This window comes from Narcine bancroftii, chromosome 3 (genome assembly GCF_036971445.1).
Source record: "Narcine bancroftii isolate sNarBan1 chromosome 3, sNarBan1.hap1, whole genome shotgun sequence".
Classification (NCBI taxonomy): Eukaryota; Metazoa; Chordata; class Chondrichthyes; order Torpediniformes; family Narcinidae; genus Narcine; species Narcine bancroftii.
The window spans coordinates 260,182,995-260,210,458 of NC_091471.1; the positions used below are offsets into that span (position 1 = coordinate 260,182,995).

Genomic DNA, 27,464 nt, shown 5'->3' on the forward strand with positions numbered 1-27,464 from the left:
TGGTGTCTGTGGTTCATTGAGGAATCTGATGGCGGAGGGGAAGAAGCTGTCCTTGTGCCGCTGGGTGTTCGTCCTCAGGCTCCGGTAGCTTCTTCCCGATGGTAGCAGTGTACAGAAGGCGTGGCCTATGTGATGGTGGTCCTTGAGGTTAAAGGCTGTTTTGTTAAGACACCATCTCAAACTCCTCACAAGTACATCTGCTGGGCAGCCTTCTCTGTGATTGCATGACATCGGGGCCCCAGGACAGATCTTCAGAGATGTTGATACCTAGGAATTTGAAGTTGTTAACCTTTTCCACTGCTGACCCCTCGATGGTGGGGGGGGGTTTCCTCAGAGTGATCTATTGATCTCCCCCCCCCCACCCAATTGGGTCCTTAGTTTCGCTAACGATGTTATGGTGGCACCACTCAACTAACAGATGTATCTCCATCCTGTACACTTCCTCATGCCACCTGTGAATCTGCTGTCAACTGTGCTGTCAATGGCAATTTTGAAGATGGCATTTGAAGTGTGCCAAGCGGGTAGAGCAGTGAGTTAAGCATTGAGCAATTCAGGAGAGGGGGTAAAATGGGGATTGGAACAGAAATGGGGATTGTTCAGGCAGAAACAGGATTGAGGGGCATTGCTGGAAATTGCTGTATGTGTAAATATTTTAAAAAAGGGGAAAAGTTAAAAATGATTTTGGCTTTGTGAAAGGAGGCAGAGGGAAAAGAAACCTAGAGGAAAGGAGATGGGATGATGAAAATGGGGGGGGGGGGTGTTAGATGGGGGTTTGTGGATAATAGAAACACGGAAACCAGAGAAGTTTATGTTCATGCCATTGGGTTGGAGGGTGCCCAGATGGAAGTTGGCAGCAAAGTGGATGAAGTCATGAGGAAACACCAAAGTAGTGGGAAAGAGATGAGGGGCCTTGCCTGAGTTGGGTTGTAGCATGGATTGCTCCATGTAGGCACCAAAAAGGCAGGCATATCTGGAGCCCATGTGGGTACCTATGGCTACTTCTTGAACCTGGAGAAAGTGCAATGAGTTGAAGAAGAAATTATTGAGGATAAGGACAAGTTCTGCCAGCTGTAGGAGGGTGATGGTGGAGGGACAACTGGTTGATTCTATTGTCCGGAAAGAAACAAAGGACTTTGAGGCCTTCATTACAGGAAATGGAGGTGTATAGGTATTGGATATCCATGCTAAATATGAGGCAATCGAGTTCAGGGAATTGGAAGTTGTTGAAGTGATGGAGTTCATGTGAAGTGACCTGGATATAGGTGGGGAGGGACTGGACCCGGGGGGACAACACAGAGTCAGGGGAAGCGGAGACCAATTCAGTGGGGAAAGAGCACGGAGACACCATGTGTCTGGTAGGACAATTGTGAGGTAGAAACAGGCAGTACGGGGTTGGGAAACAACAAGGTTAGAGGCTGTGCCAAGGAATGATGAGTTCAAAAATGGTTTGTGATACAGTGGTTTGATGAATTTTGGTGGGGTTCAGTTGGAGGAGGTGTCTGAGAGTTGTCTGGCTTCGGCCAGATAGTCAGCATGCCAGACCAGAACAGCATCACTCTTGTCTGCAGGTTTGATGGTGAGTCGGATTGTGCAGAGGGCCAGGCATTCTGAAGGACATTCCCAGAATGTGGAGATGTTTAATTTGAGGGATAGTTATTCCTGCCATCACCACAGGAGAACGGGACCATACCACACCCCAATTAGTCCTTGTGTATGCTCCGGAGCCAGTTTTTTAATACAAACTTTGTTCAAACTACTGCTACAACATATCAAGGCACAGAATAAACATAAGAGCTACAACTAAAAACCACCAGTAATGTGGCAAAAAAAAAAATCAGGAGAAGCAGTAATCGCTTCCGCCTCTGTATTACACAGCAATTGAATTAAAGCATGATTTTCCCTATGGCGGGCGCACACGTGATACCCTGGGGGACCCACTGTTTCAGCCACTATCCTCTTAGACAGCGCACACTACTGCTCCAACACCGCATGGACCCAGATGTAACCCCGAAATAGGGGCAGGCAGTCAGTTTGTCCCAAACCCTTGACCACCCACTGCTTCCACCAGAGTCAGTATTAGAATAAATCGATTCGAGGAACATTTGGATTCTTTCAGCAGGATCTGACCGGATGGCTGGCGGCAGCATGGGGGGCTAGGGTGGGTGGCAGCGTTGGACAGGTGGTGGTGTTAGCACCAGGGGGGGCGGGTTTGATGGCAGCATCAGATGGGGGCGGTGGTGTTGGGGGAGGAGGTGGAGATGGTGGCATTATTGGACCAGGGGAGGGTGGGGGTGTGGCAGTGGAAGCGTTGGACTGGGGGGCACGATAACTCTTTGGGGGGGGCATGACCCACAAATGCTCCCCCATGATTGCTGACCCTCAACCAGTGAATCTGAATGGCAGCGCTGCCTCTGGTGTAGACCCACAGCAGGCGGAGATGCAGCACTCCTGTGAACAGCCCGTAGCCAATGGAGGTATTTGTTGCAATTCTGTGACCGTGGATCTGCACCCAAAATGGCGGCACCTATTAATTGGCAGCAGTCATGAGGGACACCAGGGGATGGGAAGACACCCCCGCCTGAGAAGGAGAAGCGGAGGAAACAACCCGTTGGGATGGTGACCACAGTGGTGGGCCAGTGAGGGGGCTCTGTGGCTGAGGGACCAGTGCACGCGGCGGGCTGCTGGTGACTCGCGGCGAGGATGACTGCTGTCAGGAGACTCATGCCAGGCTGCGGGCTGCTGGAGACTGGGTCGAAACTGGCTGAAGGGGTACCAGGTTTTGGAACCGGGATGCGACGAGGTACCGAGGGTGCTGAAGGGTTCCTGACTGTGTTGGAGGTTCGGATCTGGAGCTCGGATCGCCAATGATTTGGACTGGACTCTGCAGGGCTGTGGGGGTAAATCTACAGACAGTCGGTAACTCAGGGGCGGGGGGAGGGTAGGACTCCAATTTGCTTCTCTCTCGCACTGTAAATCTGCCCGTAAGAACTGTAGGCAATGCTGGATTTACGTGTGGGCTGTGCAGGCTGCCTCGGAATTCTGCCAAAAAACAATTTTTAGATTGTTTCTGAGTTTAATGTTTATTAACTGTATTGGTGAAAGATCATTTTCCCGACTAAAAAGGATTAAGAATAATCTACGGTCAAATTTGCAGAACAACTACAAAACAGACAGAGAGAGGAAGATATGTAACGAAAACAAAAATGACCACAGGCTATATGTATGCGTGTATGTATATATATAAAAAAATAGAATATAGGTAAGAATTAAGGAAGGAAAGAAAGGGAAGAAAGGAAGTATGGGGGGAATTAAGAGAGTGACCTTTGTTTTATATGAAAATTAAAATCTTTTCTGGGGGGGGCTGGGTGGGGAAGAGTTACGGTCACTGCAAAATCAGTTGACGCTTGCGAGTAAATTCGCAAATCCAAATGGAGAGGGGAGATGTGGTTGCCCGGCAAGGGATAAAGGGCAACTCAGGAAGGGGAGGGGATAGTGGGATTAAAGGAATTTTAGATAGGAGAATAAGGGAAATGTTTTATGTTTTAGAAATGTTGTCTTATAAAGTGTTCAAAAAAAGAAAGCAGAAATGGATAAGAAGGAAAGGTGATGATGAGAAAACGGAAAGGAAAGATAAACAAAATATTAAATGGCTATGTTGAACTAAATGACTTTAAATATTAATGGAATACATAACCAAATCAAAAGGAAGAAACTGCTAAATTTACTGAAAAAAGAAAAAATTGATATAGCATTCGTACAAGAAACACACTTAACTGAAGTGGAACACAAGAAATTAAAGAGAGATTGGATAGGACATGTAACAGCAGCGTCATATAATTCAAAAGCTAGAGGAGTAGTTATATTAATCAGTAAAAATGTACCAATCAAAATAGAAGAGGAAATAATAGATCCAGCAGGGAGATATGTAATGATAAAATGTCAGATATATTCGGAGTTTTGGAATTTATTCAATGTATATTCACCTAACGAAGAAGATCAAACATTTATGCAAGATATTTTTTTGAAGATAGCAGATACGCAAGGGAACATACTAATAGGAGGGAATTTCAACCTTAATTTGGATTCAAACATAGATAAAACTGGGAAAAAAATTAACAGAAAGAACAAAGAACCAAATTTATAATTAAATCGAGGCAAGAAATGCAACTTTTGGATATATGGAGGAAACAACACCCAAAGGAAAAGGAATATTCATATTATTCAGGTAGACATAAAACATACTGAAGAATGGACCTATTCCTGTTATCAGCTCGCATGCAAGACAGAGTTAGGAAAATAGAATATAAAGCTAGATTATTATCGGACCACTCACCCCTGATATTGACAATAGAGTTAGAGGACATCCCACCAAGAATGTATAGATGGAGATTAAACTCCATGCTACTTAAAAGGCAGGATTTTAGAGAATTAATTGAACGAAAAATTAAAATGTACTTTGAAATAAATACGGAATCAGTGAAAGATAAGTTTATACTATGGGACGCAATGAAAGCGGTCATCAGAGGGCAAATAATAAGTTATGTAACTAAGATGAAGAAGGACTACAATCAGGAAACAGAGCAGTTGGAAAGGGAAATAGCAAATATAGAAAAAGAATTAGCAATGAAGGAAGACACAACTAAAAGAAGAGAATTGGCAGATAAAAAAATAAAATATGAAACACTACAAACATATAAGGTGGAGAAGAACATAATGAAGACAAAACAAATATTATGAACTAGGAGAAAAAACGCACAAAATTCTAGCATGGCAGCTTAAGACAGAACAAACTAAGAGAATGGTATTGGCATTAAGGAAAAAAGACAAGCAAATCATATATAATCCAACGGAGATTAATGAAAACTTTAGAGAATTCTAAAAACAATTATATCAAACTGAAAACGAAGGGAAAGAAGAAAAAAAAGATGAATTTTTAACTAAAATTGAACTACCGAAATTACAAACAGAGGAACAAAATAAATTAATAGAACCATTTGAAATAGAAGAAATACAAGAGATAATAAAAAAACTACCAAATAATAAAACACCAGGAGAGGATGGATTCCCATTAGAATTGTATAAAACATTTAAAGATTTATTAATTCCTCCCCTTCTGGAAGTAATCAACCAGATTGACAAAAGACAAAGCTTACCAGATTCATGCAAAACAGCAATAATTACAGTAATACCAAAGCAAGGGAAAGATCCACTCGCACCAGCGTCATATAGACCAGTATCTTTACTTAACACAGATTATAAGATAATAGCTAAACTATTAGCAAACAGACTAGCCGACTATGTACCAAAAATAGTAAATCTAGACCAAACTGGATTTATTAAAAAAAGACGAACAACAGACAATATCTGTAAATTTATTAACTTAATTCATGCAGTAGAAGGAAATAAAGCTCCATCAGTAGCGGTTGCTTTAGACGCAGAGAAGGCCTTTGACAGAGTAGAATGGAATTATTTATTCAAAGTACTACAAAAATTCAGCTTACCAGAGAAATATATTAATTGGATTAAAGCATTATATAAGGGGCCATTGCGAAAGTGACAGTAAATGGATATATATCAAAACAATTTAACTTAAGCAGATCAACAAGGCAGGGATGCCCACTATCTCCCTTATTGTTCGCGTTAGCCACAGAACCACTAGCAGAACTGATAAGAACAGAAAATAAAATAAAAGGGATAAAAATAAAAGAGAAGGAATATAAAATCAGTCTATTTGCAGATGACGTTATAGTTGTAGAGCTCGTCGAAAGAACCAAAGACTTGTTGATCCAAACCAAGGCTTTTATTAGCAAAAGACCGGAGCTCTTCACAGGTGGCCGACCAGTCCGGAATGATCCGACCTGGCTAGGGACACAACCCTTTAAGGCCCAGACAATAGGTGTGGCTTAGCTCTCAGCCAATCGCTGTAAGCACAGTCTAGATACAGTAACTATATACACTATGTACATTGGTGATAGATCTGTACTATCACAATAGTATACTTAGCAGAACCAGAAATATCAATAAAAGAATTACATAAGAAATTGAAGGAATATGGAGAAGTGTCGGGGTACAAGATCAACGCAAATAAAAGTGAAGCAATGCCAATGAATAATGCCCTGGCGAACACTCATTCTGGCACTGACCCTGCTTCCAGTTGCATTAATCTGGCACTGACTGTATGTAAGGCAGACTGCAAGACTGAAGGGTTGACTGTAAGGCAAGACTGTAAGGTTGACTAAGTCAGACTGTAATGGGTGACTGTAATGGCTGACTGTAAGGTAGACTGTAATGAATGACTGTAAGGCAGTCTGGAAGTGTTGACAGTGAGGGTTGTCTGCTGGGTTGACTGTAAGGCATGAATGTAAGGGTTGACTGTAAGCCTGGGTGTAAAAGGGTTGACTGTTAGGGTTGGCAGTAAGTCTGACTGTTAGGGTTGACTGTAAGTCTGACTGTTAGGGTTGACTGTAAGTTGGGTGTGGGGGGGAGGTTGAAGGGCGACCAGAACTTGGAGGAGCAGCCCCTTCAGTAGTAGGGGTGGGGGCCGCAACCACTCGGCCCGTCCCGAGCGGACCCGGGCTCCGGAAGCCCCCGGGCCCGGCCGCGGTTGTGCGGGGCGGGGGATGAGAGCCGCGGCCTGCCCCGGGATGTGCCCCGAACGGGAAGGCTCCGAGCGCCGGCTGCACCGGCTGGAGCGGCGGACGGGCGCGGCGGTGAAGGAGTGGAGGCGGCCGGCGGCGGGCGGCGGAGGCCCGGGGGCCGCGGCCGAGTTGCGGCCTCCCGCGGTGCTACTGCGGACCGTGCGGCACCTGCTGGAGGCCGTGGTGCCGCTGGCCGAGGCCGAGGCCGAACCCGAGCCCTGGGCCCTCGTCCACCCCTTCGTGGCCGACCGGCTCCGCAGCGTCCGCCAGGATTTGGCCGCCCAGCGCCTCGGGGGCCGCCCGGCCGCCGCCATCCTGGAGCCGAGCCTTCGCTTCCTGCTCGCCGGGCCTCTCTGGCTCGAACGGCCGCCGCCCCGCCGCTCCCGGCCCGGGGAACCCGGCTCCGTCGACGCCCAGGCCCGCGAGTGCTTCAGCCGCCTGTTCGCCGCCTACACTGAGGGGGGCGACGAGAACCAGGCCGAGTTCCAGGCTCTGGCGCTGCTCTTTGAGCTGGGTAGGTCGCGGAGGGGGGAAGGGTGGAGGGTGGTAAGGGTAGTGGAGGGAGGGGAGTGGAGGGTGGAGAGGGGAGTGGAGGGAGGTGAGGGGAGGGGAGGTGGGGGGGAGGGAGGGAGGTGAGGGGAGTGGAGGGAGGTGAGGGGAGTGGAGGGAGGGAGGTGAGGGGAGTGGAGGGAGGGAGGTGAGGGAAGTAGGGGGAGGGAGGTGAGGGGAGAGGAGGGAGGTGAGGGGAGTGGAGGGAGGTGAGGGGAGTGAGGGGGAGGGGAGTGGAGGGAGGGTGGTGCAGGAGGCAGAGGGGAGGGAGGATGGGGGTGTGAAGGGGATGGAGTTTGGGGGTGCGGAGGTGAGGGGAATGGAGGGGGGAGGTGAGGGGAGTGGAGGGAGGGAGGTGAGGAGAGAGGAGGGAGGGAGCGAGGTGAGGGGAGTGGAGGGAGGGAGGTGAGGGAAGTAGAGGGAGGTGAGGGGAGTGGAGGGAGGGAGGTGAGGGGAGTAGAGGGAGGGAGGTGAGGGAAGTAGAGGGAGGTGAGGGGAGAGGAGGGAGGGGGTGAGGGGAGGGGAGTGGAGGGAGGGAGGTGAGGGGAGAGGAGGGAGGGAGGTGAGGGGAGAGGAGGGGAGGGGGGTGAGGGGAGAGGAGGGGAGGGGGGTGAGGGGAGTGGAGGGAAGGAGGTGAGGGGAGGGAAGGAGGTGAGGGGAGTGAGGTGGAGGGGAGGGGAGTGGCGGGAGGGTGGTGCGGGAGGCAGAGGGGAGGGAGGATGGGGGTGTGGAGGGGATGGAGTTTGGGGGTGCGGAGGTGAGGGGAATGGAGGTGGGTTGTGGGTGTGGAGGTGAGGGGAACGGAGGGATGTTGGAGGTGGGGAGGAGGGAAAAGGAGGGAGGTGGAGGGGAGGGAGGTTGGGGAGCGCAGGGGCGGGAACAAAGCGAAGGGAGATGGAGGGGAGGGAAAGGGAGGGTTGGGGATGGGGAGGGGAGCAGTGAAGTGGTACAGGGTCAACAGGATAGATCTGAGCTCTTCCTCCCTCTGATGCTCAATGAGCACAGCCTCTGTCTTGCATCCCCAGGGTCGGATAAAGCTGTCCATCATGCTTTGCAGTTGCCTTCCCACATCAGAGAGTCGTCTGAGATGAAGATGGCATTTGCCATTCACCGAGCTTTGGCGGAGGGAAACTATGTGCGCTGCCTGAGGTTGGTGCGTTGCCTCCCCTTCCTGGAGAGCTGTGTGGTTTCTCGGCATATCCCAATGCTCCGGCACAGACTGCTCCGTGCATTCAGCCACGGTTACAGCAGTCGCAACTGTTGCTACCCTCTCCCGACCCTGGTGGAACTCTTGGCTGTGGACTCTCAGGGCATAGCTGCTGATCTTTGCCAGCGACATGGCCAACAGGTGACCGGTAACTCGGTGTGTTTCCAGAAGAACAGCTACAAGGACCCTGACATCATCCCTGAATTCAAAGAGCTGGAATTGGTGATCAAAAAGCAAGGGAACAGGACAAGGTCGAGCATAATTCTCGGCCTCAAAATGAAGCTGAGTCCTGAGTGAGCAAAGAGCTTCACTTGCTGTCCTATAAATCATTGTTGAACACAGAGGGTCATTGAATGGTCTCATGGCCAGTGGTGTCCACATTGGTGATCACAGAGGATGTTGCACTTGTGGTCTCTGAAATGAGGAACTCGGTGATACTCTCAGCTCTGGGACAGTTTTAAGGAAACTTGGTTTTTTTTGGGGCTGTGGTTTCCCTCCCCCCAGGACTCTGCTAAAAGTTTATGGGCCCTCTTCCCTGTGAAGCGGTCAAGTTTTAGTTTCTTCTGTACTTCTCCTGACTACATTAAAATTTTTGTTTTAAATATTTGTGTTGTTAGGTGAAAACCAGGCTTTTACTTGAACGTGGTGTGGTCCCCCATGGGGCTGCTGGGTTCCTGTGGAGAATGGCTGATCTAATTTGTGCTACTCATCTCATGAGGATGTTTGACAGCACATTGGGGATGGAACTTTAGTCTCTATCTAAACCCTGATCAGTAAGTGATTGAGACGTTTGATGAGAGGGCATTGAGGGAACTTTCCTTTGTCTAACCCGGTGTTTGACTGCAAATCCAAACCATTATACCATACCTGGCCCTGGAGTGCTTACTGCTGGCTGAGAAAGGGTGCTCTCTTTTTATCTGCAGTGTTCGTCATTTGACTGTGAATTCCAAACTAAAGATGCCTGAACGTTCACTTATTTTTGTACACTAATGGGCTGGACTCCTCGGAGTTTGCAGTTCTCTTGGAAAGTAAAGCAGAATGGTTGCTATGTGGGTGCTGCCATCTACCTCCCATTGTAAATAAAGTTGTACCATCCTTCTATTTTGTAAAGAAATGTTAATTAAAAATGCTTTAAAGTTTATTTTACTGTATTCTGTGATCATGTTGAAAACCAATCTCTCTGCTTTTTAAGGTTGTATCTTAGTAAAATGACCTGAAGATAAAAACTAACGTCAAATGAAATGGATAGGAGAGTGCTACAGCAAATAAAGTTCTTGCCTCACTGTTTTAGTGAACCAGGTTCAATCCTGACCTCTGGTGCTCTTCACGTACCTGCACAGCATTGACTGCTGATCTCTTTGTTCGCTTCTCTCAAGCTACATCACAATATTCTCACCCAGACTCGCTTCCACGGCCACATTGCCTTCCTCTCTACTTTCCTCCTTTGTGGCTTCCAGCACCGGTTCCAGGCTTCCCAGATAAGGATCTCAAGTACCTGTACAGCATTAACTGCTGCCCTCTTTGCTTCTCTCACTGAGCACCTTGGCTCTGTCCACATCACGGTCAAGCATCTCCCAGTGGCCAACCATGTCAATTCTGCGCCCCACTGCTGCACTGACCTGTCGTGGCCTCGTGTACTGGCAAACCAAGATCTCCCATAAATTGTAGGAGCAACAGCTAATTTTCCATCTGGGGGCCACCCTCCAACTGGATGGCATTAACATTAACCTCTGGTTTCTGCTAACCCACTCCCCGTTCTCCCCCATCCCTCTGTCTTCTATCCTCCAGCTCTCTGACCACTTTCCTCTCCATTCACAGAGCCTTTCCCCTCCCCCTATTTGCTGGTTTGCCTTCCTTCCTTAAACACTTGATACCTCTTGCCTGTGGGACCGTGCTCCTCCCTGCCCCCTCCCCCCCACCATTTTGTTTGGACGTCTGTCTACATTTTGCTCACACCTTGATGAAGGGCACAGAGAGACGAGTCTGGACACAAAGCCTTGCAATCTCACGTAACTTATTATCACACATCAATTTATAAAGAAGCTTGGGAAATTTTGCAGGAATAAAACGCGTGGGAAAATGCCACACAATTCACAATTTTTAATTCACACAGGTGGTGCTGACATTCACACACTATAGCAGATGTAATGCACACCCTTCCTAGACCCCTGATCGTTGGGAAGCAGCTTTGGCAAACAGAAGCTGCAGGGGTATATGCACATTCTCGGACCCATGATTGTTGGGAGGTGCGGTTCTACTGCAAGTATCGATCGATAGCAGTTTAAACTATAGTGATATTATGGATCAGCTTCAGTGCAGTGCACGCCTTCCAAGCAAAATCCACAGTAGTGGTGTCCGGGGCTATCACCATGAGCAGGGAGGGAACAACGTGCTCTATCCTGGTACTAAATAGAGGGTTCTAGCCAATAGTGACGCTGAGTGATTTGAATTAGCCAACGGCAAGTTGGGCACTAATTAGTGGTCACTTCACTTATCTTCATAAAAGCTCTGAGGGCGAATTCAAATCAGGTGAACTCCGATCCGCCAGGGGGTACGCTCAGAGGTGGAGAGAGGCCGCTCCACCTCCATAAAGGCAATCCCACTGAAAGCATCTGCAATGGGGTGGGCTGATGATGTCGCGATGAAGTTGTCAGCCCACAACCCAACCACGAATTTTAAAGCGCTCAGTGTGTCCAGATACAGGGCAATAGCAACCGTGATATGTCTCTATATGAGTGATGGGCTGAAGTCTTTTGTTCTTTTGGGTGGAAAGGAATGTCTAATTAATTTTTCACTTCCGGTGCGTATGACGTCATGGTGATGGGCAGCGCTACTGCATCACTCGCCAACCACTTCCCTCAGCTCCGGAAGACGGCTCCTGACTCTGCTGTCCATAAAGGCAATGCTGGATCTGCTTTACAGGCAGTCACCATAAAAGGTAAATTCACCTTTAATTTTCCTTGAGCTGGCTTTAATGTGGGGTTGCACCATAAAAGGGCCTATAGATTCGATGAGCTGAAGAAGCTGTTTCTCTGTTGCATTGCTCTAAAAATATTTTTTACACCAATCGGGGAACTGAGTAACAGCTGATGAAGTACTTTAGAGTTGTAGTCCATACTGAAATCTAGAAAATAGAATGCTAATGTTTCATAGGTTAGAATAAAACATATAGTATTCGCTGCTGGAAAAAATGGGCTGTTTCGGGCTTGTCCTTTTAGCACTTGCATGCATAGCTCGCTCAGTCATTGCTTTCTAAGTACACATCCAAGTACTGCTCAAATATTTTGGGCTCTTTCGGCCTTTACCACCTTTTCAAGCAGTGATTACCAGTCGCTTGTGTTCTCATGAAAAAATGATGGTCCCTCTAAACCTATAATTTATCTTTGCTACATAGCAGGGGTTCTCAACCTTTTTCTTGCCACTCGCATCCCACTTTAAGGCATCCCTTTGCCATCGGTGCTCTGTGATGAGTAAGGATTTGCTTGAGGTGGGATGTGAGTGGGAAGGGAAGGTTGAGAATCACTGTTCTAGGCTCAATTGTTATTGAAATATTTTGTGTGAGAAAAATGGCCCATTCCCTTTGGAGTTATGAAACCGTGCACATAACGAGTCAATTAGGTTCGATATAAAACAGTGGTTTTCAAACCTTTTTCTTTCCATTCACATCCCACCTTAAGCAATCCCTTCCTAATCACAGAGAATCTATGGCATAAGGAATACTTAAAGTGGTATGTAAGTGAAAAGAAAAAGGTTGAGAACCAATGCTATATAGAGTACACTGTTTGACCTGCTGAGTTTCTCAAGGATTGTGTTTTTACAACTTGTAGAGAACATGCAAATTCTATACAGAATGAATGGTGCTATGTAGAAAAATAAAGGATTAACTGTACTGAAATAGGTGTGGATACACAAAGTATTTGAAAAGACTTTGCATTGTTTTCCTCTTTTGTATGTTTATTGTGAATAAAGTTTATTTGATGCAATTAAAAAAACAAGAATGGAACCTGGGCCCCTGGAACTGAGAAGGAGCAGTACCAGCAATTGCGCCACTCGCTCCCCAGTTAGGTCCACAGAGTAGTGCCGTGCTTCCAGCGCCTGTCAGTTTAATTCTCCGTCCCACCCTCATGTTAATTTCTCCACCCTTGGCCCTTGCATTACTACAACACAGGTTCCAGTTCAACTTTATTATCATCCAATTGTATAAGTAACAGCTTTTACTGGTCCTTGGTGCAAAACCATACAACGCATATCCAGACATAAGACATACAGTCAATTGATTACGTATCCAGTATACACACACACACACACACACACACATATATATATATATAAATATAAATAAATATTATCTATTAAATAGTAGAGTCTCAGAGAGTATGTATGGGCAGTTCATTTCAGTCATTCAGCAGTTTCTCTGGCCGACATTCTCAGCTTGATGGTTGATGGTTGACATTCCTGCATCTTTTCCCTGACGAGAGTAGCTGAAAGGTGCCATATGCAGAATGATAGGGATCCTCAATGATTCTGCAAATGCAACAAGCATCAATGATCCCGATAGATCACATCGATGAAGTTGTGGGTGGGGTGGGGGTGGGGAGAAAGAGACCCCACCTGATGCTCATGACCCTGTGGATTGACCTCCTATCCAATGCCACAGCAACTATTTTACATTGTGATGCCACTGGCCAGAATGCTGCCAATGGAGCTCCTGTAGAAAGTTGACAGGATGGTGGCTGGTAGCCTTGCCCAGCTCAATCTTCTCAGGAAGCACAGTTGCTGTTTCACCTTCCTGATGAGTGAGAAGACATTGTGTGTCCAGGATAGATCATTTGTTGAATGGACCCTGAGGAACTTGGTGCTCTCTACTCTCTCCACTACTGAGCTATTAATGTCTCTGGTCCTCCTGAAGTCCACCATCATCTCCTTTGTCTTGTCCATGTTGAAACTTGGTTTGTTGTTCTCACACCATTTCATGAGATTTTCCACCTCTTCTCTGCAGCACGATTCATCATTGTTGCTGATGAGGGGCCGACTACATTCAGGCAGCTTGATAAAAGCTGGGGCAGCATCTCATCTACCAACTAGTACCTTGGGACTCATGTTGAATTCAAGTTTTCAGTCAGCCGTCCATTTTCTGATGTACAATCATCAACTTGTAACATGAGCAAGCATGGAAAGGATAGAAGAACCCAACAAGTCTGGAGAGAAATGGCCAGTCAGTGTTTCCAGTTGGAATACATTATTGAGACTGAAGTGGTAAGGGGACATAGCAAGCATAACATTGGGGTGGGGGGGTGGTGCTGGTGGGGAGTGGAGAGCCAATAGGTGATAGGATACAGGGCAGAAGATGGGAAAGGAGGAGAGGCAGATGATGGGAGCACCTTCAGTTTATAGGGATTTCTAACATAGAGACATCGTCTTATTGCCCAAGTCACGATCTATTATGTTTTTTTTATATAGACCTTGCATGATTTTTCCGTCCTGACGTGTCTCCCTACCTTCTGGCAGTGGCTGTTCATACAGGAATGACCAAAACTCAAAATATCCATATCTGTCAGCAAGCTTAGACAGAATACCAGAAGTAAGGTATGTAAAAAGGCTGGACGAGACATATACGTGCGAAGTACAGTGTCACTGGCAATGTTGTCATTTACGTCCTGTTCATTAGCCCGTTGTTCACAGATCGCCTACAGTTCAGTTTACACTGCAGGCGATCCGTGAAAATAATGAGGGGTCAAGGAGGTAATATTTTGGAATGGGAATGAGTCCCTTCCCGTTCCAATCTTTTTACGCAGTCTGCTTTGCGGGAAATTGAGAATAATTTACTGGAACACAGCAGCTGTGTTAAAAATCATAATTGTAAAAGGGGAATTGGAACGGTGAATTCAGTGCTCATGCTGAAAGTGGTCCGGTGAGTCCTTTTACGTAGTGAGTCAGCTTCTCAGGGCAAAAGGGGCAGGACGTAAAGCACAGCAGCGCTGCCCTCTGCTGTGATGTACAACATACGCAGATTGTTAATTTAAAAATTCACAGGCTGAGGACATCATCACGACATCATCAGCCATTTTGAGCCGGTTTCAACACTTGTCATTTTACGCAGGAGGCGGTGCTGACACTAGGTCCCTGGGCGGAGGAAACTCAAAACAAAATGGACCTGCCAATCCACACTTTCTGCATTCGTGCTGGTAAGTGAAGTGTATAAAACATAGAACAATACAGTACAGTTCAGGCCCTTGGGCCCTCGATGTTATGCCGACTCGTATAGTCCTAAAAAAAGAACTAAACCCTCCCTACCCCATAACCCTCTATTTTTCTTTCATCCATGTGTCTATCTAAGAGTCTCTTAAATGCCCCCAATGTTTCAGCTTCCACCATCATTCCTGGCAAGGCATTCCAGGCACCCACAACTCTCTGTGTAAAAAAAAATTAGCCCTGATGTCTCCACTAAACTTTCCTCCCTTAATTTTGTACACATGTCCTCCGGTGTTTGCTTATCCTGCCCTGGGAAACAGGTCCTGGCTGTCCACCATATCTATGCCTCTCATAATCTTGTAGGCCTCTATTAAATCTCCTCTCATCTTCTACACTCCAAAGTGAAAAGTCCCAGCTCTGCTAATCTTGCCTCATAAGACTTTATCCTAATCCAGGCATCATCCTGGTAAATCTCCTCTGCACCCTCTCCATAGCTTCCACAACCTTCCTATAATGAGGTGAGCAGAAATGAACACAATACTCTATGTGTGGTCTTATCAGAGATTTGTAGTGTTGTAAAATGACCTCTTTATTCCTGAATTCAACCCCCTTATTAATGAATCCCAGCATCCCATTGGCCTTCTTAATTATCCTATTAACCTGTGCGGCGACATTGAGGGATGTATGGATTTGGACTCCAAGGATTGCTTAAGGTGGTATGTGGGTGGAAAGAAAAAGTTTGAAAGCCACCGTTTTAATTGACTCATTATGTGCACGGTTTCATAACTTCAAAGGAAATGGGCCAATGACAATTTTTCTCAAGCAAAATATTTCCGTAACAATTGGGTCTGGAGCAGTGATTCTCAACCTTCCCTTCCCACCCACATACCCACGTTAAGCAATCCCTTACTAATTACAGAGCACTGATGGCAAAGGGATGACTTAAAGTGGTATGTGAGTGGAAAGAAAAAAGTTGAGAACCACTATGTTACATCTAAAAAAATGTTATGTCATAGGAAAAATTTAAGGTGATTTTCATGATCAGCAGACCAAAATGCATAAAATACAACCAGAAGTGTTCAGGAAGCAAAACCTTTGTTGTCCAGTGTTATCTGGCCCTCAGCGCTAATCCTGTGGTCACCAGCAGGTGGAGCTCTGTGACCACAAACCATAAAACACAAGTTGGAGGAGGTGCCAACTATTGTTCATTAAGATTGTGGGTAACTTTTTGTCTCAGTGCCACTTTCCTCACTAAACCCCACGCCCCTTGAATCACTTGTCATTCAAAAATCAATAAATCTGGCTTGAATAAGCTCAGCGCCTGACTTCACACCCCTCTTTTGGATGAGGATTCACCCTTCTTCATTTAATTAACTTACCCTTTCAGTTTGTGACTATAACGCCTGATTTGGGACAACTTAACTTTGTTGAATGGGCTGGGAACACACCTGGAGCATTGTTATGTACTGTGGAGGGAGTGAAGCAAAAGATGTACCAGACTAGTTGCTCAAATGGCGGGGCTGATGTATGGGAAAAGACCGTGTATTCCCTCGAGTTTAGAAGAATGAGAGATGACCTCAATGAAACCATCAAAGTCTTAGCCATCTTCACAGGGAAGTTTTTCCTGGCTCCAGGGGCCATGGTCTCAAAATAACAGCTGGCCCATTTATACTGCGATTTGGGAATTCTCCACCCAGAGGGCTCTGGAGGGACAGTCATTGATAGTATTCAAAATGGAAACTCCCACTCCCCTCTGTAGCCCTGTTAATTCTGTCATGTGCATTCTTCCTTAGGTAGCGAGAACATACGGACACATCATATTCCAGGCGTGATCTCAATGGGACCTTGTATCATTGTAATAAGATGCCATTACTAATGTCCTCAAATCCTCTTATAATAAAGGCTAATATAGATTGCATTCTCAACTATGTGCTGTAACTGTACCTTCATTTTCTGTATTTAAAGGCACTTAGGATCCCGTAAACAGCAACAACCGTCAATGTCTCACCATCTGAATGTTTTACATTATGTTCCATTGGCCACATTCTCACCCATTCACTTCAACTTGACTATCAGCAACTGATATCCCCTAGCCACCTCATCACCCTCAATTACTTTCAGTTTTATATCACCAGAAAATGTGGCTATCATTATTACATTTGGATCCCTTATTCCACATAGATTGTGAGCAGCTGAGTTTCGTCACTGACCCCCACTACCCCTCTAATCACAGCTTCCCAAATAGAAAATTACTTCATTGTTTATTAGTAAGTTCTCGCATGCACCACACTCCAATGTTCTACCAATCCCACGGGCATCAGTGTCATTTAATTACCTTTTCTACTTGAGTAATCGTTGAATTTTTTTGAGTCAAATTTGGGGGGGGGGGTCAATTTTTATACGGGTTTATCTTTTGACCGTGTTAAGTACCTGCATCGTTCAAGGTGTTAGGAGCTCGGAAGGCCAGGTCCGGGTGGTAAGTCTGCATTTGGGCCATTGGGAGCTCAGATGAGTGGGCGGGGGTCTAGGTGAGAGTCTGTGGCTGGGCTGTCAGGAGCTTGGTTGGTTGGGTGTCTTGGTGCTAGAAGGGAGTCTGTGGTCAGGCTGTTGGGAGCTCCAGTGGGGGGGGGTCGAGGTGAGGATCCACTGCCAGGGCGTCAGGAGCTTGACGAGTGGCCTGGGCAAGATTCCGCAGTCGGGGCATCAGGAGCTCGGACGGGTGGGGTGTAGGTTCGCGGTCGGGCGTCGGGAGCTCGAAATTGGAGGGCAGCCAGGGAGAGGGTTTGTGGTCGGGACATCAGAAGCTCAGATGGGCAGGTGGTCAGGGTGTTGGGAGTCCGGATGGGTGGATAGTTGGGGACAATAAAGGGGGTGGTCAACTTTTAAACGGGTCATAAGAAAACATGCAATTTTTTGGGCCAAAAAATAGAGGGGGGAGTTGATTTTTACACAGTATTGTTGATTACATGGGGTTGTACACAGTATCTTTTGTGTGGTATTTTATCGAAGGTCTTGTGGAAGTCTGGATAATCTCATTCATACCAGAAGCTCTCTGCCCTGTTTTCTTAAGCAATATGTACCTCAGGGGTGTCAAACTCAAATTCACGGAGGGCCAAAATTAAAAACTTAGTCCAAGTCGAGGGCCAAACTAAATATTTATTGAAAATTTTCAACAACATCTGCATGTTTTCTCTTCTTTCAACTTATGTAATGTTAAACTTTTTCTTATTAAAATAAATGTTTAATAATAGTTTTGGATAAACTCTTTCCAGAAGCATTAACAAATGAGAAATAAAATATTCAATAAATAATATTTCTCTATAGAGGATTTGTCAAATGTTGCTAGTGTGCTGTCGAATAGTAAAATCTGAGGGCTATTGAGAATGTGGGAGAATAACATGATTCCTGAAACAATCCAATGGGTGACTGATTGTGGGCATGAACTCTAGCAGGGTTATTTGCCATGCCCTTTTTCCATTGGTACAGATATCCTTTGATTTACACACTTTTCAAGTTTTATGCCTAATGAGCTTGTATCCAGGTGCAGGATCATTTTTAAGCAGAAATATATTTATCACTGTGACATGAAACTATTGGAAGATCGTTTTATCCTGAGATTAAAGTTCATAATACTTAAATATGTGTGCGGGAGGGCGGGATTTGCGGGCGATCGGGTTGGACAATGACAGTGTAGGGGCATCGGCTCTCGCTGCAGGGCGGAATCTCGGGGGATCAGCGGCCCCGTCACCGTGAGTCGCGGGTCGGCCTGCGGCAGGGAGGGGGAGTGGGCAACGGTCCTGGCGAGGTCATGCCTGAGGCCTCCGGTTCCGGGCACTGGGAAGCAGCCTTGGCTTCCCCTGACACCGGCCAGGCCGCGCTGCGGTGGGGGAGCGGGCGGGGGGACACGACAGTGCGGGGGCATTGGCTCTCGCTGCAGGGCGGCATCTCGGGGAATCAGTGGCCCCGTCACCGTGAGTCGCGGGTCAGCCTGCGGCAGGGAGGGGGAGTGGGCAACGGTCCTGGCGAGGTCAAGCCCGAGGCCTCTGGTTCCGGGTGCTGGGAAGCGGCCTTGGCTTCCCCTGACACCGGCCAGTCCCCAAAACCAGAGTCCACGGTGAGACCCTGCAATGTAAACAGAGGAGGTGGGGGCGATTAGCGGGTGACGCTAATGCATTCTGGGATTTGTTGTATTACTGTGCATGCGCTATACTGGCGCGGCGGCCAGTAATGATCTTGCGGGCCAAATATAATTATATTGTGGGCCAAATTTGGCCCGCGGGCCAGAGTTTGACATGTGTGGTGTACCTTATTGTTTAGAATATGTGGATTTATTTATCATGATCCCAAACAGTAAGTGCAGAAAGAACAAGAGATCTAAGGCAAGCTGGCTAATTGGATCTGAACTTGACTCAGTAATATAGAGGGTAGTGGTGGAAGAACACATTTCTGGTTGGAAGTCTGTAACTAGTGGTGTACCACAGGGATGGGCAGTGGGACCCTTGTTTGCTATATTTAGTAAGAACTTGAATGTGAATCTAAAATGAATTAGTAAATTTGTAGCTAACAGGAAAGTTGATGGTTGCAGATAGAGAGATTGTCTAAGGCTACAGCAGGGTCTAGATTGGGGAAAGTTTGGCAGAGAGTTGGCAGATTGATCTTAATCCCAACAAATGCAAGGTGATGCATTTAAGGAAGTCATATGCATTAGGAAAAAGATAGGGAGTGGTCAGGTGCTCAGCAGGTCAGAAGGGTACCTTGATGATGGGCTCAAGCCCAAAACGTTGGTTCTGTATCTTTATCTTTGCTATATAAAGGACATGTCTCCAGAATGGAGGACCATTGCCTTCCCAAGATCGTGTTCTATGGCGAGCTCTCCACTTGCCACCGAGACAGAGGTGCACCAAAGAAGAGGTACAAGGACTGCTTAAAGAAATCTCTTTGTGCCTTCCATATTGACCACCACTAGTGGGCTGATCTCGCCTCTAACCGTGCATCTTTGCGCCTCACAGTTCGGTGGGCAGCAACCTCCTTTGAAGAAGACCACAGAGCCCACCTCACTGACAAAAGACAAAGGAGGAAAAACCCAACAACCAACCCCAACCAACCAATTTTCCCTTGCAACCGCTGCAACCGTGCCTGCCTGACCCACATCGGACTTGTCAGTCACCAACGAGCCTGCAGCAGACGTGGACATACCCCTAAATACCATACCCATAAATCTTCGTCCGCAAAGCCAAGCCAAAGAAGAAAGAAGATAAAGGACACTGTTTGACCTGCTGAGTTTCTCCAGCGTTGTGTTTTCACTTCAAGTACAGTGTCTGCAGTGTTGGAACCGGATGCAAGAGGGTGTCAAGGACGTTGGAAGTTTTATGATTGTGTCAGAGGTTTGGATCTGGAGCTCAGGTTCCCAGAGGTTTGAACTGAAGGTTGTGTGGATGTGGAGGCCGCAGGAGCGCTGGGAGGTGAATCCATCGACACTCAGTGCCACTAGTGTCACTGGGAGGATGGTGGGTGTGGGGTGGTGCGGACGTGCCGGGTGATGTCAAAGTGATGGTCCATAAAATTTTTGTGCAATGTTTCAGCAGAAATTTATAATTCTTTATATAAATATCCCTGTAGTTTATAACAACAAAAACATTTTCCATAAGCCCAGCTTGCATGGATCAATATTCCTACAATAGACAATAGACAATAGACAATAGGAGCTGGAGTAGGCCCTTCGGCCCATCGAGCCAGCACCGCCATTTTACAGATCATGGCTGATCACTACCATCAGTACCCCTTTCCAGCCTTATCCCCATAACCCTTAACTCCTTTGCCCACTAGAGCCTTATCTAACTCTCTTTTGAACATAATCAGCGAATCTGCCTCTACCACCCTCTGTGGCAGAGCATTCCACAGATTCACACTTCTCTGGGTAAAAAAATGTTTTCTCATCTCCGTCCTAAAGGGCCTACCCTGTATTCTTAAACTATGCCCTCTAGTCCTCGTCTCCCCCATCATTGGGAACAAGTAATCCGACTTCACCCTGTCTATCCCCCTGATGATTTTGTATACCTCAATCATGTCCCCCCTCATCCTTCTAAACTCCATCGGATATAAGTCCAGTTTTTCTAGCCTTTCAGCATATGTCAACCCCGCCATCCCTGGAACTAACCTTGTAAATCTGCGCTGCACACCCTCTATAGCTAGTATGTCCTTCCTCAAAATTGGAGACCAGAACTGGACGCAATACTCCAGGTGGGGTCTCACCAGGGCCCTGTACAACTGTAGGTTAAAATTTGATGCTAATTTACTTTTTGAACCTTCTAATGGGGTCCGGTCAGAACTGTTGTTATTTCCGAATGACAATTATGCTTTGAATCACGTGGTATCGCGCTACAAGCCTGCGCTGTTGTTTTCATTGCTGTTGGTGTTTTTATAGTCGCTGCTTTTGTCAAATTTTCTGGTGGTTTATTAATATTTGTGATTTACAAGTAACATTAGTACAAAAAACATTAAATAAAGATTCTGAGCCGTCTGGTATGGGAGGAGCTCCATGGAGGAGGGGAGGGTTGACACCATGAGTTTCCACACCAGGTGACAACAACCCTAGTGACGCTGGTGCTGTGGTGGGGGGGGGGGGCACTCTTTTGCTTCTCTTTCTCTGACTGTAAGGGGATTCCAGGCAGTTTGTGCTGATGGTGACTCTTTGTCTGCCTTACGGTAGATGAAAGGAAATTTTGTGCAATATTACATTTTTTATTTTATTGCATGACAACAAAATAATCTTGAATCTTGTCCAGCACAATCATAACCTTAAAGTAATTGATGTTGACTGTAAATTGTATATCTTGGGATTGAGTAAATTAAATGGATAGAACGGAAGGAAGACCTCCATCAAGGGGGAAACTTCCTTCCTCAGAGAGGTGCCCCAGGGAGCAGAGGGGGTGAACAGCAGAGACACATTTTAATCAGAAACATGAGGGAGAAAGGAATGGTGGGAAAGGGTGGTGCTGCGTAGAGCGGTAACACTTGGCATAGAGCAGCCACCTTCCTCTATTGGGCACGGTGCAACCTGCAGTTTCCACAATGGAGCAGCAGGGGGAGACTTTCACATTTGGGAGGCTTCACTGGAGTTGGGCATTCAGATCAGTGGGGCCAAAACAAAATGCTGGTATGATCAGAATAGATCATGGGCTAGGGGTGGGCGCTCTGTTCAGAGTGAGTGGCAGGGAAAGTGAGAAGTAAAGACTTAACTGGAGATGGTCCAGCTGTTATGAATTAATTGAATGATAGTCTGACAGACCATGTCATAAAGCTCAAGGAGGATGCAAATAAATTATATTTTCTTCATTAATATTATTCTTGGGCAGTGTCTTTAAATTGAGGAGGACTTACTTCCTGGTTCTTTGGGTTTTGAGGTGAGTAATGAGGCCAGTGTGATGGCTGCAGGCGATTCGAAGGATGGGGAGGGGGAACCTGATGGTTGGTAGTTTTGGAGATGTTGTACTCCTTCCATTATTGACTGGTGTTCCGTGTGTCCCTGAAGCACAATCTTGAGGTTCTCAGTGCCTTTAAGATGTCCCTTCTGTCATGAGCCAGTCTCCCTGGAGTCAATGTGGAAATTGCAAGTTTTCAAAGAGATTTTGAATCTTGTCCACTATCAACGTGCTAATCTGTTCCTGGATCAGAGCTTGGATAAATGGTCTGGTTTGGGAATCTGGTGTCTAGCTTGGCCTACCCCTTGCCCTGAGAGATTAGGGTCTCAGTGGATGTTATCCAGGGCACTCAACCTTTCAATGGATTGAAACCTTTGTCCCACTGAGGAAAAGGTATGTGATCATCCTCAAATATTGCAAAAAAAAACACACCGTCTGCTGGGCATTAGTGATTGTTGCCTTCTTCTAGGCCAGCGGCTCTCAGCCTTTTTCTTTCCACTCACATACCACTGAGCAATCCCTATGCTATCAGTGCTCTGTGATTAGCAAGGGATTGCTTAAGGTGGTATGTGGGTGGAATGATAAAGGTTGAAAACCACTGCTCTAGGTTCAAGAGTAATTTATTTCCAACAGTTGTCAGGCTCTTGAACTTCCCTTGTTACTGTAATCTTGGACTGCTGATTTTGCTATTGTAACTGAATATTTATTAACTTTTTAAATTTAAATTTAGATATACAGCACAGTAACAGACCATTTGTGGCTCCACCCCATTAACCTACAACCCCCGGTACGTTTTGAAAGGTGGAAGGAAACTGGAGCCCCGGGGAAATCCCACACAGACACAGGGAGAATGTACAAACTCCTTACAGACAGCACGGGATTCAAACCCCGGTCCCAATCGTGTAACAATGTTACGCTAATGGCTGCACTAACCGTGCTGCCCATTTATATGATCTCTTTTTAAATTTAATCACAGGTGACTATTGTAGGTTTTTTTCTTCATGAATAACTTGGTTAGCTGCAGCAAGTACATTTTACAATGTATTTGATAATAAACTTTATCATTATATGGTACTGAGAATCTACCAAAACAGGCTTTGGAAATGTACCATCAACATTCTCTCCACAAAATCCTTTGGAAGAGCAAAATAACATCAGAAATAGGAGGAGAAATCAGCCATTTGGCCCATTGAGCCTGCTCCTACATTCAATAATATCATGGTTGAACTGGCTGTGGACTCAGCTCCACTTACCTGCCTCTTCCCTAATACCCTTAATTCTGGCTAATTGCATCTTAATGGTATTTAATGAGGGAGTCTATACTGTTTCCTTGGTCAGAGAATGCCACAGGTTCATCACTCTCTTTATCTCCAAGCTAAATCTACTCCTCCGCATCTTGAGGCTGTTCCCCCCCCCCCCTAGTTCTGGTCTCACATACCAATGGAAACAAATTTCTGTCTTATCTATCCTTTTATTATTTTAGATGTTTCCATAACAATCCCTCTCATTCATTTGAATTCCAATGAGTAGAGTCCAAGTGATTCAGTCTCTCCTCATAAGGCTAGTCCCCTCAACTCTGGAATCGATCTGGTGAACCTCTTTTCCACCACCTCCCAAGCCAGTACATCTTTGGTCAAGAAAGGAGACAAGAACTCCAGGTGTGGCCTCATCAATATCCCATACACTTGCAGCAGAACCTCCTGCTCTTAAATTTGATCCTTCCTCAATTCCATTTACCTATTGCACCTGCAAACCAACCTATTGTGAATTGTACAATTCAAACCCCCCCCCCCCCCCCACTACTTGCAAAAATTGCAATCTTGCCCTTTAAATAATAATCTACTGTTTTCTTTCAAAGTTGATGAGACCTTGTATTTACCAACTGGTACAAATGTTTCTGAGACAGGGTGGTAGACCACATGAGGGGTGGCATTCATATGTACCTGCTGCCCTTGTGCTTTGAGGTTTAGGAAGTGGAATTAGAGTAGCCCAGGTGAGTAACTGGAGTACATCTTGTCAATGGTACACATGCAGGGGATGCCATTCCAATGGGCTGCTTTGTCCTGAATGGTGTTCAACACCTTGAGAAGCACTGGGCTGCACATAACCAGGGAATTGGAGAGTATTCCTTTACTCTTGTGATGTGTGCTGGGAGCTGGTAGAAATGGTTTGGGACATCAAGAGGCATGTCCCTTGCTGCAGGGCATCCAATCTCTGAACTGCTTTGTTAACTACTAACTGTAGAAGATTCAGCAAAGCTAATACCATTCAAGGGTCGGTAGCTAGATTTTCTTTTAGTCATTGCCCGTCTCGTTAGTGAAGCGAATGTGACTTGCTGCTCCTCAGTCCTGGCCTGGCTGTTGTCTGGATGTGGAATACAGGTATGGGCTGCCTCATTTGATGCGGAATTGCAAATGGAAGTGAAGAGAGGAGCTAACAAATAACCAAAATAGATGTCATTTGTAGCTAGTATTGATAGGATGGGCTGAACATCCTCTCTGCATGTGTTAACTTTCTATGGTTCTACTGTAGATGGCAGCCCCCCACTCCCCATCCCATCTGAGTGTGGAAGCGTGCAACAGCAGGCTTAAAGACAGCCTACAGCCACCAGTCTCCTGAATGCACCCACAACAGGCCATTCACGTTGTCCATGGTTTGTACTATTTTTTTCAATATTCTGAAACTGTGCTGTTGTTCTTCTACTTCATATGGTTGTGTGAGTTAGAATTAACCTGTCAGACTGCTTGCAGAAGAACTCTTTTCACTCTACCAAGTGTAATGTGACAAATACCTGTAAACTTAAACAAGTTTAAACCAACTTGATTTAACATAAGAACACAAGAAATAGGAGCAGGAGAGGCCATTTGGCCTGTTGAGCCTGCTTCACCATATAATGTGATCATGGCTGATTTGATAATAGACTCATCTCCACCTACTGTCTTTTCCCCATATCGCTTAATTCCCTTACTATTGTAACAGAATAAGTTTATAAAATATATGTTTAAAAGGGGGGATTAGATTAGGTAGTTCAGGTCACTTTTCACAAGCAAAAATCACATTACAAAAACAGAGACGGAGAGTAAAACCAAAAGGAGAGAGAGGAAGAGGGTGATAAAAGCTGCTGCAGTCAGTGAAAGGTTGGCAAAGTGAAAAGCCTGCTACATTTCAAGATGGGTTTTGAGTTCTGAGTTCAGGCCTATTTGAAATCTCTGTAGTGGCTGATTATTGTATTTCTCCTGAAATAGGGAAAAGAAGAACTCTTTGTGGTAACCTGGAAGAAGGCACGTTTCTTTGGAAAGACACTTTGGATGCTGATTGAAAGAAATCAGTTTGTGTGTTCAACAAATATCTCTCAGCACCCACCAAAGACCTTCCTGATTGGTAGCAATTTAAGTTAAGGCACCAGACCCTGTTGAATGTAATGATTATTTCATTCTGTGTACAGTACTGAAAATTGCCTGATAGCAGTGAACTTGGAGAAGTGAACAGTAAATGACTGGACAGCGGAAAAAGAACTATCTTGAACAATAAAACGCGCACGTATGTGCTTAGAATTGGGAGGTGGGTTAAGTAACTTAATAGTGATAAGTTAAATATTGATCTTATTATTCTGTGTTAAGAAAATCAAACCAATATTGTTTAAGTAGCCATTTCTTTCGGGCTCGTAGCAAGTGGGGGTTCGCCCGTTGTGATTTGAAATATCTGGAGTTTGGGAACTAAAACATTTGGAGTTTTGAGATCTTAAACCTTTGGAGTTTTTGTGATTTATTAGTAAATTGTTTTTCCAAGCTAATTTAAAGCTTGTGTGGGACAAAGCAGCAGGAATGGGATATTAGTGAATTTTTGGAACAACCATCACTTGCAGAGCTGCAGAGAAAAAGAAGACAGGAGCTGATGGTCTTTGCTAGAGAATTAAAGCTTGCTGAAGTCGAGGATTTTATGAGGAAAATAGAAATACAGAGAACTATAGTGAAATATTATGTAAGTGAGGGAAAATTTGCAAAGGAAGAGTAAAATGTTCCTGAGGAAAATTCTTTGGCAATGCAATTGCCAATTGGAAAAAATTGAAGTTGGAGGGAGAAAGAGAGAAACGGAGGTTTGAAGAAGATGAAAGAAATAGGCTTTTTGAATTAGAGATAGAGAGAGGGAGATAAGAGAACTGAAGCTCAAAATCCTAGAGAGAATTTTATGGCTAATAGGGAGGTTAATCTAATTCCTCCTTTCGATGAGAGGGATAGTGATTCATACTTACATCCTTTTGAAAAAAAGTTGCTCAGAGCTCAAGCTGGCCAAAAGGAAAATGGCCTCTTATGCTCTAAAGTGTGATAAAGGGCAAAGCACGACTGGCAAACTCTAGTTTGAATGCAGAGCAAGTTGCAAATTAGGAGGCTGTTAAACAAGCAGTGTTAAAAGTTGGTTCCAGAAGCATACAGACAAAAATTTAGGAATTGAAGAAAGCAGGGAACCAATCTTGTATGGATTTTGCATATGTATGTTTTGACTGTTGATGCACCTCAAAAGGAATAAATAATGATTTCAACAGAGCAAGAGAATTGATATTAATTAAGGAAATTAAAAGGTGTGTTTGCAATGAGATCAAATTAGACCTGGATGAGAAAGACAAGGCAACAAATGGCTAGGTTAGCTGATGAATATGCCTTAACATTTTCGAACTCCTCTCCCCCCGCAGCAGGCGGCCCTTCTGCCCCTCGCAAATCGCGACAGCGGCTTCTCCCCCCCCATGTCAGTGACCTCACTCCCCCCAGTTGTACCACCCCATCCCCAAGGCAACGACCCCTCTCTCCTCCCAATCTTGGCAGTCACTTCATCCGGGGTTTGCCTGTGACAAACCGGGTAACCGGGTCATCCATTTTTGTCTTCAAGCTGCTGGTGGATGACGTCTAGGTAAGTTCCCTGACTATCTCCGAGGTAGGGCAGGGACCTGGTTGATTTTGGAGCCCGCTGACTGGGTCAGATCCTTCCAGCTGCCTTGTGCTTGCACAGTTAACCCCATTTTAGGCAGCTTGAAAATGCCTACTGTCTTGAGGGAGAAGGCTGTGAATGTGGAGGAGATTAAAGAAATGCCCTGTGGATGTTACTTGAAGGGTGAATTGTTAATGAAGAAATGGAGACTTGTGAAGTCCCTGCAAATGAAGAATGGGTGGTGATTCATCAGGTGGTCATTCCTAAAGCCTACCGGAATAAAATTTTAAATTTGGCCCATAGTTCACCTTTGGGAGGCTATCTAGGGATAAAGAAGACCATGAATTAAATTTTGAAACATTTTTTCTGGCCTGGTCAGTGGAAGGATGTTATAAATTGTTGCTGGACATGTCACCTTTGTCAGATTTGTGGGGAAGCCTAACCAGTGTCCTCCAGTAGCTCCCTTGCAACCTATTCCTGTTGTTAGGGAACCTTTTACTGGGGTTATTGTGGATTGTGTGGGACCCCTGTCTA

General features: G+C 45.7%; 1 protein-coding gene and 1 long non-coding RNA gene across 2 annotated transcripts; both read left to right on the forward strand.

Moving 5' to 3' along the window:
- The first annotated feature begins 3,423 nt into the window (after positions 1-3,423).
- Positions 3,424-9,535, forward strand: sac3d1 (SAC3 domain containing 1). Its single transcript, XM_069927821.1, has 2 exons — positions 3,424-7,152; positions 8,213-9,535. The coding sequence occupies exons 1-2, from the start codon at positions 6,621-6,623 to the stop codon at positions 8,689-8,691; spliced, it is 1,011 nt and encodes a 336-aa protein (XP_069783922.1). The 5' UTR covers positions 3,424-6,620; the 3' UTR covers positions 8,692-9,535.
- Positions 9,536-13,089: 3,554 nt separating this feature from the next.
- LOC138758613 (uncharacterized) lies at positions 13,090-16,892 on the forward strand. Its single transcript, XR_011354358.1, has 4 exons — positions 13,090-13,650; positions 13,855-13,980; positions 14,495-14,583; positions 16,384-16,892. It is a non-coding gene; the product is annotated as an uncharacterized lncRNA (long non-coding RNA).
- The last annotated feature ends 10,572 nt before the right edge of the window (positions 16,893-27,464 follow it).

Coding starts and splice junctions, on each gene's coding strand:
- sac3d1 (XM_069927821.1), top strand. CDS start 6,621: ATGAGAGCCGCGGCCTGCCCCGGGATGTGCCCCGAACGGGAAGGCTCC. Junction 7,153..8,212: donor GGCGCTGCTCTTTGAGCTGG/GTAGGTCGCGGA, acceptor TTGCATCCCCAG/GGTCGGATAAAGCTGTCCAT.